General features: G+C 39.7%; 1 protein-coding gene across 1 annotated transcript in view; it reads right to left on the bottom strand.

Annotated features, from left to right (window-relative positions):
* LOC144679067 (oxysterol-binding protein-related protein 10-like) overlaps positions 1-14,346 on the bottom strand; it is a 266,323-nt gene that overhangs the window by 185,902 nt on the left and 66,075 nt on the right. The window contains exon 3 of the mRNA XM_078539340.1: positions 13,503-13,582. Coding sequence (XP_078395466.1) covers positions 13,503-13,582 — 80 coding nt within the window. The remainder of the gene's footprint in view (positions 1-13,502; positions 13,583-14,346) is intronic.

Genomic DNA, 14,346 nt, shown 5'->3' with positions numbered 1-14,346 from the left:
TGCCAATGTTGATCTGGTCAGACTGCAGATCTTGGCTGAAACCATCTGTCTGATTCTCAGTGTGGTTTCAGAACTGGAAGATCCACAATTGACATGATCTTCTCAGTCCAGCAGTGGTAAAAGAAGTGCCATGAACAATGGAGACCACAATATGTCACCTTAATTGATCTTGGCTGCCCTCTGAAGCTGATCAGTGTGATCTCCGCTTTCCACAACATGATGATAGGTTAGGTCAGCTATAACAGTGCAACATCTAAGCCCTTTGACATCCACAGTGGGGTCAGATGTGTTCTGGTGTCAACACTCTTTGGCATATTCTTGCCTCTGCTGCTGACACACACCTTCAGTTCATCTAGAGGGTGTTTACTTGCAGAAAGCTGTTCAGCCTTGCTGAGATCCAAGACAAAAGTGCACCAAGTCCTCATTATAGACATGAATGAAGGGCAAAACTCAAGACAATTGGAAGTACCAAGAAACAAAAGGTAGAGAAGTAGAGTTGGGAGGGGGAAGCAGGTGTGAGTGGAGATGGATAGAAGGAAGTGATCAGAGATGGCCTTGTGATTGACAATGGGATCTGAGAAGCCATGTAAATGACAAGGTCGTAGAAGTATTTATGAAAATAGATTGGGATTTAATATAGGAGGGAGAAATTAAGTGAGGATAGGAGCACGCTGAAGCTGGAGGAAAGTCAGCTTGCTGAACTGAGATGGAAGTCGAAATAACAGACAATGAAAAGTCACGCTACAGAGACCAAGGGAGGAAAGTAGTGAAGCTTGGAATGGTACTTGGTGAGCAGGACTGAACGAGGATATAAGAGAGAGGTGAAAGGGATGGAATAAGGTGAGATGCCCATAAAGAGTAGATGGTGCCAGAGGAGTTTGGACACGTACCAAGGTGTGATTTAGAAACATTCACACTGGCAGCCTAGGCCAAGGTGAAGTTATAGCCAGGCCAGGGCAACAGGATGGCTTCATTAAATGTCAACCACCAAATTTCTCTCAAGGTCAAGGTTATAGTGTCAATGCAATCATCCACAAGAGGCTCATGGATGGCAGGACCTTGCTCACAAGTGAATGGACATTCTGGAGTTGGGTGATGGTAACTGATATGCTGGTAAAGTCTACGGGGGTCAGCATTGGAAGCGGGGGGGTGACAAGGTTAAGCCCTAGCAGGCACAATGGGGTAGGTGGGTCTGTGAGAGTGTTGGACGGGACAGTTATGGTTGTTGCACATAAGGAGACTATAACAAGTGCCTCGATAGCCCCTTTAGGAGGATGCCAAGGGAGACACAGAGAGAAACTGCAGGCTTATCTAAGAGGGAGTGAATCTTAGGATGGCAGCAGGAGTAGGAAGTTTGAGGAGTGAAGGGTGGCAAAGTATCTGAAAGGAGTTGGAATGAAAGGAGTTACAATGACAAAGAGCAGGTTTGGAAATGTAAAAAAGAAAAGCAAAAAAGGGAAAACTAGAGCTGACGGTCTAAGGTCCAGAGTGGCAGCCAAATTTGCATGTCTACAGACACATGGAAAGTTAACTTACATAGACACGGTTACATAGCAAGATTTGGATAGAAAAGCAAAATACTGCAAATGATGGAAATGTTCAGTAAGTCCGGCAGTATCTGTGGAAGAAGTTAACATTTCAGATGAGGATACGATATTCCATTTGTCCTTAGATATGTCTACGTAATAAAATGAGGAAGAAAGGAAATCAGAAGAGGAGCCCAAGTTAAAGTGAGAAGTCCTATGCTGGGATAAAGATCATGTAGGTAAGGAGTGTCAGTTTGGAGTATAAACAAGCTGATGTCAAGGTCGGAGGACGGGTGTAGAGGAAAGAGAGTCCAAGAATTATTTCAAGGGTAAAGGGCACACTGTCAAAAGGTATTCCTGCAGGAATAAAGAGCCAGGAAGTGTGTGAAATATCAGGAGGTAGAAAGATGTGACGACATTGGAAATCAGAACAAAAACCGCTACAGAATTGGATTCCAACCCAGGAGAATAAATTTCTGGTGAAGAACCACACAATAGCAAAATTACAGCTGAAAAACTAGCAGGATAGCAGCTGAGTCTTACAGTGTAGTAACCAAGAGATCCAGAATTTAGAAGTTAAATTTAAGCAAAGATTCAGCACTTACTGATGAAGAAGACTTAACATGATCAGGGGATGGGGAATGCACCAAGGTAACTTTAAACTTGGATTAAGGGTTACAACGCATGAACTTATTATAAGATGATGGAGTCTGGTCAACAGAAAACAGCAGATGGTAAACAGTCATCATCACCACCTCAAGGGCAATAAGGGATGAGCAATAAATGCTGACTTGCCAGAGATGTTCACATCCCAAGGGCAAATAAAGTCAAAAACAACTGTGGCTTTGTTTTAGATTTCTTCTTTGTCATAAAATAAATACGCGCTTGGGAGTTAATACATTAAGTTTTAACGGTGACAATAATAAATTATTCAAAACAGAACCCTCTTCCTTCTTCACCAACTTCTACAGAAGATACTTACCCATGCCAAGCAATGCAAACACAAACAAAGTAAAGCAACAAGTGTTTTTTTGGGTTTGCCGACAGTAGGCTGAACTGAATGAGGGGTGGGTTAAAGGAGAAGGGCCTCCGCAGAGCTGAAAATCTGCAACCTCTCTCAGGCCACCAAGACATTCAGTGAAAAGCGCGAACTGTCATGTCAAAACCGAGATGTCTGGTCACCTTGCCTTGATTTCTCAATAAAATGTAGACTAGGTTATACCTTTTCAATAGTGCTTTAAACCACAAGAGGTGAAGAGTAAATATTTCAGTATGATATTAAGAGCAATTATGTTATTATGTTTACAAAAGAAGTTTATTCAGCACATAAGATTTCAAAACCTATAGGAAAATGAGGAGAGGAATGGAATCCAAGGAAAGCAACAGAATGCCAAAACAAGCAACATTGCAAGGGTAGATGTCATTTTTTCCTCTATGAAAAATATTGGAATCATTACAATTCCAGACCACAAGTGGCTCAAAAATAGCCTTGGAAGCCAGGTTACCAACACCTAAATGGGCATAAAGACCTGAAAACAAGGTTTCTAAAGGTCGTACCCTTCCATGCAAGAGAAGATACAACACCTGTCCCTTTATCTCCCCTCTACTCACTATTCAAAGCTCCAAACATTCCTTCAGTGATTTACATGTACATATTTCCATTTAGTATACAGTATTCACTACTCTTAAATACAGTCTGCTCTAAGTTAGGAAGACCAAGCACAGATTGGAGATTTTCTGCAAAGCAGTCACCCATTCAGTTCCAAGACCCTGGTGTTTCCAGTCCCATCATTTTAATTCTCCATTTTGTTCTCACACCGACATCTCTGTACTTGGCATCTGCAATGTTCCAACGAAGCTCAGTGCAATCTTGAGGAACAGCATCTCATCTTTCAATTAGGCACTTTGCAGCCTTCAGATTTAACATAGAGTTCAACAATTCCAGGCCATCATCTCTGCCTCCATTTTGTTTCTTTTCCACTTTTCAGTTTTTCTCTCATTTTTCCTTACAGATAACAGCTATTCACCATTCTGCCATTCACACCTCCTCTGGAGGCAGCTTTTATTTCTTTACTTGTCCCATTACCACTCCCTTTGGCCTTACACCACCAACTCTTTGTCATTTAATTGTTCCACCCCAACACATGCCTTCCTTTTTTACCTTCTTCATCCTGCTCCAAACATATTACAATTTCTAACTTTTCCCAGTTCTGAGGAAAGGTCCTTGACCTGACATGTTAACTTAAACACACATAAGGTTACAGTTATAGTTGTAACAGTTCCCAAAATTCCTACTTAACCAGACTCCTAACTACACACCCCCTTTAAGGCAGCAGTTAATAGATTCCAAATTTACAAAGTCATCCAGCAATATTACCACACACACCCAATGGACAATGGAATTCCAAAGGCTTTTAACACTACTTTGGTACTGCAGCAGCAAACTTCTTCAAGGTGGCTAGAGGCTCTCCCCCACCCGCCAAAGTCTGTTTCACACAGTCACCTTTCAGATCTCACGCAGCCTTCCATCCTTCTTTAAATACATTTCTCCCTTTTTGATTTGTAAATCCCATTGTTTCGAATTGTCTTTAGAAGTTATTTTTCCCAGAATATAACAATCTCTCATGTTACCATTATGGCTAGCACTTTTCAGAAAAATCAGCATAATCACTTTGCCTTATTTAATATTGCCAGTTGTGAAAATCCTCCATGTCCCTTTGAAAAATCAAACACTTCTCCACTTACCTAAAAATGCAAATTCCATTCACACTGTATCTGCTGACCTCACCCAAGTTTACTCAACTCCACTTCAAACACCTGTGTTACACCTCACTTCTTTGATAATTTAAACCTTGCAGTCTAATCGTCTCTAGTTTAATTAAATTAGACATACATTTTAAAATATCCCACAATATTAGGAAAGATATGACACCTCCATCCTTATGGAAAAGTTAACCATCATAATTTTAAAAGACGGTTCCATTTTCTCAACCCATTTTACATTGCTTACTATAAGTATCTATATACACAAAGCTATTACATTACCAGGTGCATGCATTAACATGACAATTCATACAAGTCCTTTGTAACAACATTTTGGTCCAGTGTCCATATTTCAAATATCCAATTTCCTTTGAACTTCCAAACTCTTGACAACACACCCACAATTAAATTTTCTCATCCAGCCACACATTTAATCTATAAATTAAATAGTTGCAGTAATAAACTCCATCCGAACAGTCTTGCGCTTTGGTCTCAATTTGGTCAGAAGTTTTAAAGGATTGTGGTCTGTCTAAACAATTGTTTCCAAAGAATTGCTTGCAACATAAACCTGGAAATGCTGCAACGCTAACACAAGACCTAGAGTCTCTTTTTCAATGGTTGAGTATCTTTTCTGACGTGCATTCAGTTTCCATGAAAAATATCCTACCAGCTTCCTGTTTCATCTTTTTGTAACAACACAGCACCAAAACCCAAATCACTTACATCAATTGCCAACTTAAACTGCTCGGCATAATTAGGTGCTGCCAAAGGTGTAGTAGTCAACAGTATTTTTAAACTGTCAACTGCATTCTGACACTTCCGTGTACATTGAAATTTCTTGTTTTTCTAGTAGTTCAGTTTATGGAGCAACCACACTGCTAAAATTTGGTACAAACTTCCGGTAAAATCCACTCATGCCCAGAAATCTCAGAACTTCCTGTTATGTTGTAGGCACTGGGAAATTCATGATGGCTTTTACTTTCACATCTCTTGGAGCCACCTGACCATTTCCAATGCTATGGCCTAGAAATGTAATTTGCACTTTTGCAAATTCACTCTTAGCCAAGTTCACCACTAAATTAGCTTCTTGCGGTCAATCTTGTAAATGCTGTAAATGCTCCTCCCACATTTGACTGAAAACTACCAGTCATCAATATAAACAGCACAATTGCACAGTCCTGCAATTACTTTGTCGGTCAGTCTCTAAAATGTTGCCGGTGCCTTCTTCATACCAAATGGTATAGCTTTAAACTGATATAGTCCATCTGGCATGATAAAAGCTGATTTCAGCTTTTGCTTTTTCCAATAACGGTACTTGCCAATGTCCTTGCAGCAAGTCAATCTTTGCGATAAACTCAGATTGTCCCACTTTCTCAATACAATCTTCCAATCGTGGAATAGGATACGAATACACTTTTGTTAACGTGTTTACTTTTCGACAATCCACTGTTGTCTTTGCATTCCACCCGGTTTCGGCACCATCACAATAGGTGAACTCCAGTTACTGCAACTAGACTTTATGATGTCATTCTGAAGTATGGATTTAATCTAGAAGGATGTTGCCTTATCGTAACTGAATCACCCACATCTACGTCACGAAAATGTGTTTTCTCCAAATTATTTCCGCAAATAGCTGTGTGACTACAATAGCTTTTCCAAATCACTTGTCTGGAAGGTAACTCAATATTACATTCAAATTTTAAATACTTCCTCATTATCCAATTTGATTAGAGGAAAATCAATTTCAGAATCCTTCACTTCAACCTCTTTTATCTACCACTAATACTGTCTCTTTTTGGTTATTTTCCCCTGTCCAAGTACTTTTTAAAAATATTTACATGACACACCCTCTGCTTCTTTCTTCTACCTGAAGTATTTATTAAATAAGTTACTTCATTCAGTTTCTTTTCAATCTTGTAAGGCCCAATAAGCCTTTCCTTTAATGGTTTAACGACAATGGTGACAAAACTACCACCTTTTCCCCAGCAACAAAACCACGAGCTTCTGCCCTCTTATTACATTTGGCTTCATCACCTGCTGTGATATTTTTAAATGTTCCTTTGCTAACTCTCATGCTCTGTTCAATCTTTCTCGGAATTTTGTCACGTAATCCAGAAGAGTAGTTTCCGAACTCTGACCCACTAGTTTCCCTTTCCTCAAACTTCGGAAGAGCCTGCACAAATTTAAACATCTCCCCACTGGGTTTTGGGCTAAAAGTGGTCGTTTCACGATCAAAACCTTCCTCAGCATCGGAAGCCTTTTTTTTAAAAAAAACTTCCAGCCTTTTAAGCTGATATTCTTTCCTTCATTGTTAATATCTCCAATTCCCTTTCCTTTTTCTTTCTCTCTCCTGCCTTTCTGCTTGTTCTCTTAAATGCTCGGTCTCTTTCCTTTTCTTCTAATTCAAATTTTTTCATTTCCATTGCTTGTTCAAGTTCATGCTTCTTTATTGCTAACTGTCTCACTACCTTCAGCTATGACTAATTAGTTTCAGGTATCCCTTCCAATTTCAAATGCTGAGCTATTACTTCAATTATGTCTGCTTTCTTTGGTCCTGTGGTGAATCCTAACTGCAACTTATCCACCAATTCTGTTAACTGTGCCTTAGTAGCATTTATAAAGTAAATGAATTGATAGCGCACATTGAAGTTAATAAATGTGATCTGATAGCCATTACAGAGACATGGCTGCAATATGACAAGGATTGGGTCCTGAATATTATGGGGTATATGACATTCAAGAATAGGAAGCTAGGTAAAGGTGGAGGGGTGGCACTTTTGATCAAGGATGGCATTGGGGCAATAGTTAGAGATGGCTCAGGAGATCAGGATGCAGAATAGGTTTTGGAGGAGTGAGGAATAGTAGGGTAAATAAATCACTAGTGGGAGTGATCTACAGGCCTCTTAACAGTAGCCACAATTTAGGACAAAGTACACAGGGAGAGGAGATGGCGTAGTGGTATTATCACTAGACTAGTAATCCAAACACCCAGGGTAATGCTTTGGGGCCCGAGCTTGAATCCCGCCACAGGACTTAAATTCAATAAAAATCTGGAATTTTTTTTAAAAATTAAAATGTCCAATGATGACCATGAAACCATGATTCTTGTAAAAACCCATCCGGTTCACTAATGTCCTTTAGGGAAGGAAATCTGCCACTTATCCGTCCTTACCTGGTCTCCAGACCCTTAGCAATGTGGTTGACTCTTAAAGGCCCTCTGAACAAGGGCAATTAGGGATGGGCAATAAATGCTGGCCCTGCCAGTGACACCCACATCCCAACGAATAAAGAAAACTTTGGGTGCTTGTGGGGCAATAATCATGGGTGATTTTAATCTACACGTAAACTGGAAAAATCAGATTGGCAGTAGCACCCAATGCTGAGCTATGCTTTCGAGATAGTTTTAGAGCAGCACGTTCTGAAACCAAACAGAGAGCAGGTTATCTTTGACTTGGTATTGTGTAATGTGACAGGATCAATTAATGATCTCAGAGTGAAGGCACCCCTAGGTAGCAGTGACCACAATATGACTGAATTTTACATCCAGTTTGAAAGGGAAAAAAGACTAGTGTATCAAACATAAATAAGGGCAACTATGTGGGCATGAAAGTTGAGCTAGATGAAGTGAACTGGGATACTAGGCTAGGGGATAGATCAATAGAGAAGCAGTGACAGACATTTCAGAAGATATTTCAGAATACTCAGAATAATTATCTTCCTACTATAAAGAAAAACTCTAAAGGCAGGGTCCACCATCCATGGATAACTAAAGTAGTTAAGGAAAGCAACAAACTTAAGGAAAAAGCATATAGCTGCTGAATGATGAGTGGCAGGTCAGATGATTCATCATAGTATAAAGACTGGCAGAGAGTGGCTAAAAGGTTAACCGGGAGAAATAAATTAGAGTATGACAGGAAGCTAGCAAGAAATGTTAAAAAAGAGATAGCAAGAGTTTCTACAGGTATTTAAAAAGGAAAAGTAAGTATTGGTCCTCTAGAGAGTGATAATTGGGAGTTAATAATAGACAATAAGGAAATGGCAGAAAAAATGAACAAACATTTTGCTTCTGTCTTCATGGTAGAGGTTAGAAAAAACACTCCAGTAAAAGCTGTAAATCAGGGAGGTGGAAGGAAGGGGGGAACTTGGCAAAATTACAATCACTAGGGCAGCAGTACTGAACAAACTGATGGAGCTGTGAGCTGACAAGTCTCCAGCTCCTGATTGACTTCATCCTAGGGTCTTAAAAAAGAGGTGACTAATGAGGTAGTAGATGCATTGGTGCTAATTTTCCAAAATTCCCTAGATTCTGGAAAGTTCCATCAGACTAGAAATTAGCAAACAAACCCCTCTATTCAAGAGAGGGAGGCAGAAAACAGGAAATTATAGGCCAGTTAGCTTGACATCTGTAGTGGGAAAGGTATTAGAATCAATCATTAAGGAGGCTATTGCTGGGCACTTCAAGGAACTCGAAACTCAAAATAATTGGGAAGAGTCAACATGGTTTTGTGAAAGCAAAATCATGCTTAAACAATTTATTAGAGTTACGTGAAGGAGTAACATGCGCTGTAGATAAAGGGGACCCTGATTACATGCTGTACTTGGATTTCCAGAAGGCATTTGATAAGGTGCCACATTAAAGGTTATCGCGGAAAATGAAAGTTCATGGTGTAGAGGGTAACGTATTAGCATGGATAGGAGGTTTTCTGTTAGCCAGCCAACAGACTATGCATAAATGGATATTTTACTGATTGGTAGGATGTGCTGAGTCCCGCAGGGATCTGTGCTGGAGCCTCAACTTTTTACAAATTTATATTAGATGAGGGGAGCGAAGGCACGGTAGCTAAATTTTCAGCTGATACAAAGATAGGTAGAAAACTATGAAGTGAAGATGACGTAAGGAGGTTGCAGACTGATATAGGTCGAGCGAGTGGGCAAAAATCTGGGCTGGAGTATAATGTGGGAAAATGTGAAATTGTTCACTTTGGCAGGAAGAATAAAAAAGCAGAGTATTACTTAAAGTGAGAACGGCTGCAGAATTCCAAGCAGCAGAGGGATTTAGGTGTTCAGGTGCATGAGTCACAAAAAGTTAGTATGCAGTTCAAGTAAGTAATTCAGGCGGCTAATGATATGCTATCCTTTATAATGAGAGGAATTGAACATAAAAGTAAGGCTGTTATGCTTCAGTTATACGGGGCACTGATGAGGCCATGTTTCGAATACTGTGTACAGTTTTGGTCTCCTTATTTAAGGAAGGGTGTAAATGCATTGGAGGCGGATCAGAGGAGGTTTACTAGATTGGTACCTGGGTTGTCTTATGAGGAAAGGGTAGACAAACTGAGCTTGTTTCTACTAGAATTTAGAAGAGTGAAGGGTTAGTATAAAAGATCCTGAACAAAATTGACAAAGTGGATGTGAGAAGGATGTTTCCTCTTATGGGTGAGTCAAGAGCTAGGGACACCATTTTAAAATTAGGGGTTGCCCAACTTTGGAACTCTCTGCCTCAGATGGCAGTAGAGGAGGGGGTCATTGAATATATTTAAGGCATACATAGATTCTTGTTAGGCAAGGGAATCAATCTAAGGTTATTGGGGGTAGATGGGAATGTGGAATTCAAAACACAAACAGATCAGCTGTGATCTTAATGAATGACAGAGCAGACTTGAGGGGCTGAATGGCCTACTTCTGCTATTTCACGTGTTTGTATGTCCATATGTACAGGAACAGCAGCAAGTCCCAAACACCAAGGGCAGGATTTTACTGTTGGCGAGCAGGGGCGGGGCCCGCTCACCGACGTGTAAAATGACGCGCGGTGACGTCGGGTGGAACTCCCAACGTCACCGCGCGCCCCATTTAAATTTTCAGGAAGGCAGGGGCACAGCAAAATCAGCCAATCAAAATTGAGGCCATTGACAGATTAATTAAAGTAATTAGTGGACCTGCCCATCTAACCTTAAGGTTGGCAGGCAGGCCAGGAGCCCTGGAGGCAACTAGAAAAAAACATGAAACCTCATCCACGGGCGAGATGAGGTTTCATGTAGGATTTTTAAAAATTTTAATAAAGTGTTTTTGGAAATTATGAACATGTCCCAACTCATGTGACATTGTCACATGAGGGGACATGTAAGGGAATTTTTTTTTTCTATTTTTAATATTTCTGAAAGTAGAGGTGATCTCCCTGAGGCAGCACTTAGCCTCAGGGAGATGAGTGCGCTTTTTCGTGCGTATGCGCAAAACAGCGCGCTCTCGATTTTAGGGATTCCCCCCCGCCTGCACAGGAAGTGCATAGCGCATCCCTGCGGATATCACTCTGGGTGGGCCTTAATTGGCCCGCCCACGTAAAACGGCACCGCGCTTCCGATCGGGGATGCCGATCAGAAGCACGCCCACATATCAACTTCCCCCCGCAACGGTGGGGAAAATTCTGCCCCAAATGTGCAGTGGGTTTATGCCCCAATACATCTTTTGGTAGATGACACCGGTGTCTCAAATGGGTGAAAGCTTATCTTTAAATTCATTTGAGGACCATTCTACAAAATTAGTTGCTTTCATATTGCAAAACTTGCATTCATATTGCATTTTGAATGTAGAAAAGCATCTTGATGTGCTTCACATAGGTACAAGAAAAATGGTGGTGTCAATAAATATACATCTTACACAAATACAAGCATTTCCCTTCAGCACGTATGGCATCACATTGCAACATGGTTCCACAATATGCTGTTCTTTATTCAAGCAGGATTGGTCAGGAGTCCTATCCAATAACAGCTTTCACCTCAAGAGTTTCACAGGTATGATCATCATCACCAGGGCACAATTCTATAAACCCTCTCTCCCTCAGGTCATGGCAGTCTTGATGGTGTAGCTTTCCAGAATTTCTTTTTAATCCAACCAATCAACACCACCCAGTTTACAGTTTGGCCACCTCTGTGTGAACAGAGATGCTAAAGAGTTGGTTGTTTTCCCAGTTTTTCAGGTTGTAGACTTTTTAAAAAAAAATAAGTCAGCTTGCATACTGCCTCCAAGAGCTCCTGTCTCCTGTTCTGCCAAACAAAATTCACCTCTTCTCGAGAATGATTTGCTTCTTCTCCTCACAAGAATCCGATGTGTTCCCCTTTCTATCTGCATTCTCTTTGTGTCTGCATCTGAGCCTCATCCTCCATCTTCTCTGCTTGTAGCTTTCTTTTGTATGCACAGCTCTTTTTGCTTGCCAGCAACATGGCTTCTGGTCTTAACTTCCTTCTTGTTGGTAGTTCTTCCAGGTCAAAAAGTCTCCAGGTCCAGGTCACAGGGACTAGTATTCATTATTATTCAAGGAAATGCAATTGATCCCTTTACGTTTGATGCAAACTCTTAACAGTCCTTTACAAACAAACATTCTTGAAAATAATTAAAATAATTCCACAGGCCTTTTAAAGAAATTACAAATTTTCCTTACCGTACTGCTTCTGGGTCAAAGATCATCACAAGGGATCAGAGATAGGAAGTAGCTGACCACGAACAGATTTAAACATGGGTGGGAATTTTAAATGAAGTATTGGGGAGCAAAAAGCCAAATTTAGGTCAGGAAGGGTAAGACGATGGCAGAATTTTGTGTGGGATAGGATTCAGGTGGCACAGTTGCAGATTAGCTGACATTTATGGAGGTTGGAGGATATGAAGCAAGCTAGGAGAGCATCACAATAGTCTAGTCTATAATTCAATTGATTCTATGATTCTATTTTGAAGATGACAAAGATCCAGCTAAGGTTTCAGCTACAGTAGCTAGGATGGGTCAAAGATTGGCAATGTTATGAAGCCAGAAATAGACAGTCCTCGATACAGAAGAGGATACAGATTCAGAAGCCTAACTTGGGATCAATTTCTGAATTTGCCAATAGTCTGGTCCTGCACGAGACTGGTCAGAAAGGAATGGGGGGGTCAATGACTTTTGACTTCCTTCTTGTGTTCATCACACATAAAAAAGTGTTGTGTAAAAGCGGTGGTCAATGTTGCTAGGTGGTGATGTAAAGGGGGAAAGTACATCTAAAAAATGCTGCAGGTACTTTTGGAAAAAGTTTTCTTCTATTTTTCTTTCTCCTGCATGTTTCCATTCCCCTATTATCCAATGGATTTCCCATTGGGAATACTCTTGTATCTTGGCTTTAACAGCAACGAGGGGAAGACAGCTGATGTAGCAGCACAGGATCCACCCGTCAGAGCTTCCACAAAAATGTACAGTCCAAGGCTATCAGCCACATTTTAGATCAACATTCGCTCACCAAATGGAAGTATCCCTCAGTTTCCTCCTTACTCCCATATCTTGCAAAGCTAACCCATTATATTATATGGGAGAAAGGGTCCATGGTGCTTCATTACAAGTTGCCACCTCAGTAACAAAAAACACAAAATTACCCATGATGGAAATGAAAAATATCACTCCTAAAACGATATCTATCTCAAACCACAGAAATGCTATTTACAAAGACTCAAAAGAAAATTGGACTACCTTTGATCAATAGCACTGAATGCTGTTGGCTAACAAAAAAAAAGTATGAAATTAGCTTTTCTGCTCTCAAATATCTTTACAACAATGATTATTATTCATGGATACATAACCCAATAATTCAATACATTTTTGTGACCTATCAATTACTGGTTGATAAAATAAGATACCAGGTGTGTTATCAACAAGATGAAACCCTTATTTAAATATCAAAACAGGCAAGACAAATTAAGCGGAAACTTTTAATAGAAGATGAAGTTAATCAAATATTCTCTCTTCACTGGTAAATTGTCCTTTAAAGGTTTTGAAATAATACAAAATATCAAGTTTTCTTTAATTACAGTGATGGATCCATGTATTTTTTTCCCCCATTACTACACCTCTTAAGAGCTATGAGCCAACTACATTAATACAACTAGATGGAAGTTACTTAAATTGTAGTGTGTGTGCCTGGTCACAAAGTCATGTGACTGGTCACAGTCATGTGACTTGATTATTCAATTCAACTGCCATTCAGAAACCAAAATCACTAATGCACATTACTCACATTTTTGTAGTGAATTGGCTTTGGAGTTGGGGTTATTTTCAGGAAATACTTTAGAAATTAAATTAGAAATCAAACATTCTATAAAACAGGAATATTATAGCTGCAAATGCTAGTAATGTGCACATCATTTTATACTGTTCCATTGCAATATAGTATTTGGTACTTCAATTCATCAACCCTTTACCTTGGCATTATTTTCTGTGTGGTGCCTGGCAGAGGCTTGAAGCTGGTTCACCCAGTAGAGTCTCTCTTTGGCATCCCCTGCTACAGTATAGAAAGTAGACATACATTTTAATACAAGTCAGACATATGGCCCCTTGTTTTTAAAATAAACCGGGGATTTTAAAGGAAATGCTGAAGAAAAAACAGAACGTTTACTCTCAGCATATTAAACATCTGTAAAAAGCTTAAACATGGCTAGTGACCTAGTTGCATGTAAACATTATAAACACCTGTTGATTCTCAATGTAAACTCAGAATTGAAGCATCAAAAAGCAACAAAAGATCTCCGAATAGCAAGAATCAGTTTTCAAATATAGCAGAAGAATATGGAATAAGGGATCAACTATTTGGTGCAATGATGCTCATCACTAGTACATTAATATTGACATCTAATTATATCCTGAATAATCCCAAAGTTTTTTTTTGCCTCCATTATTCAGTTTGGTAAATTATTTCAAACAGTCATCACTTGAGGTTTTTCTTATATATCTCCTCAAATGTCAAATTTTCGAATTACCATTTGCAACCTGCTTTCTTGGTGTATGTTACAATAGTAGTAAACTCAATTACTGCATTATTTAATATGTACACATACTCATGTTGAAAAGGTTGTGCTTCATTTCCTCCTTTCTAGACTGTAAAGCTCAAGTTTTTCTGATTCAACAAAATAAAAACAGAAAACGTGCGCAACCTTAAATGTTAACTCTGTTTCGCTTTCCATAAATGTTACCTTACCTGCTGAGTATTATCCCAGATGAATATGTAACACATTCCTATGACTCTCTTCTGTCTGGGTTTTTAATAGG

The sequence above is a fragment of the Cetorhinus maximus genome, chromosome 3 (genome assembly GCF_964194155.1).
Source record: "Cetorhinus maximus chromosome 3, sCetMax3.hap1.1, whole genome shotgun sequence".
In the NCBI taxonomy this organism is placed as follows: domain Eukaryota; kingdom Metazoa; phylum Chordata; class Chondrichthyes; order Lamniformes; family Cetorhinidae; genus Cetorhinus; species Cetorhinus maximus.
The sequence above is the reverse complement of the archived record's forward strand: the minus strand, read 5'-3'. Positions and strand labels throughout refer to the sequence as shown.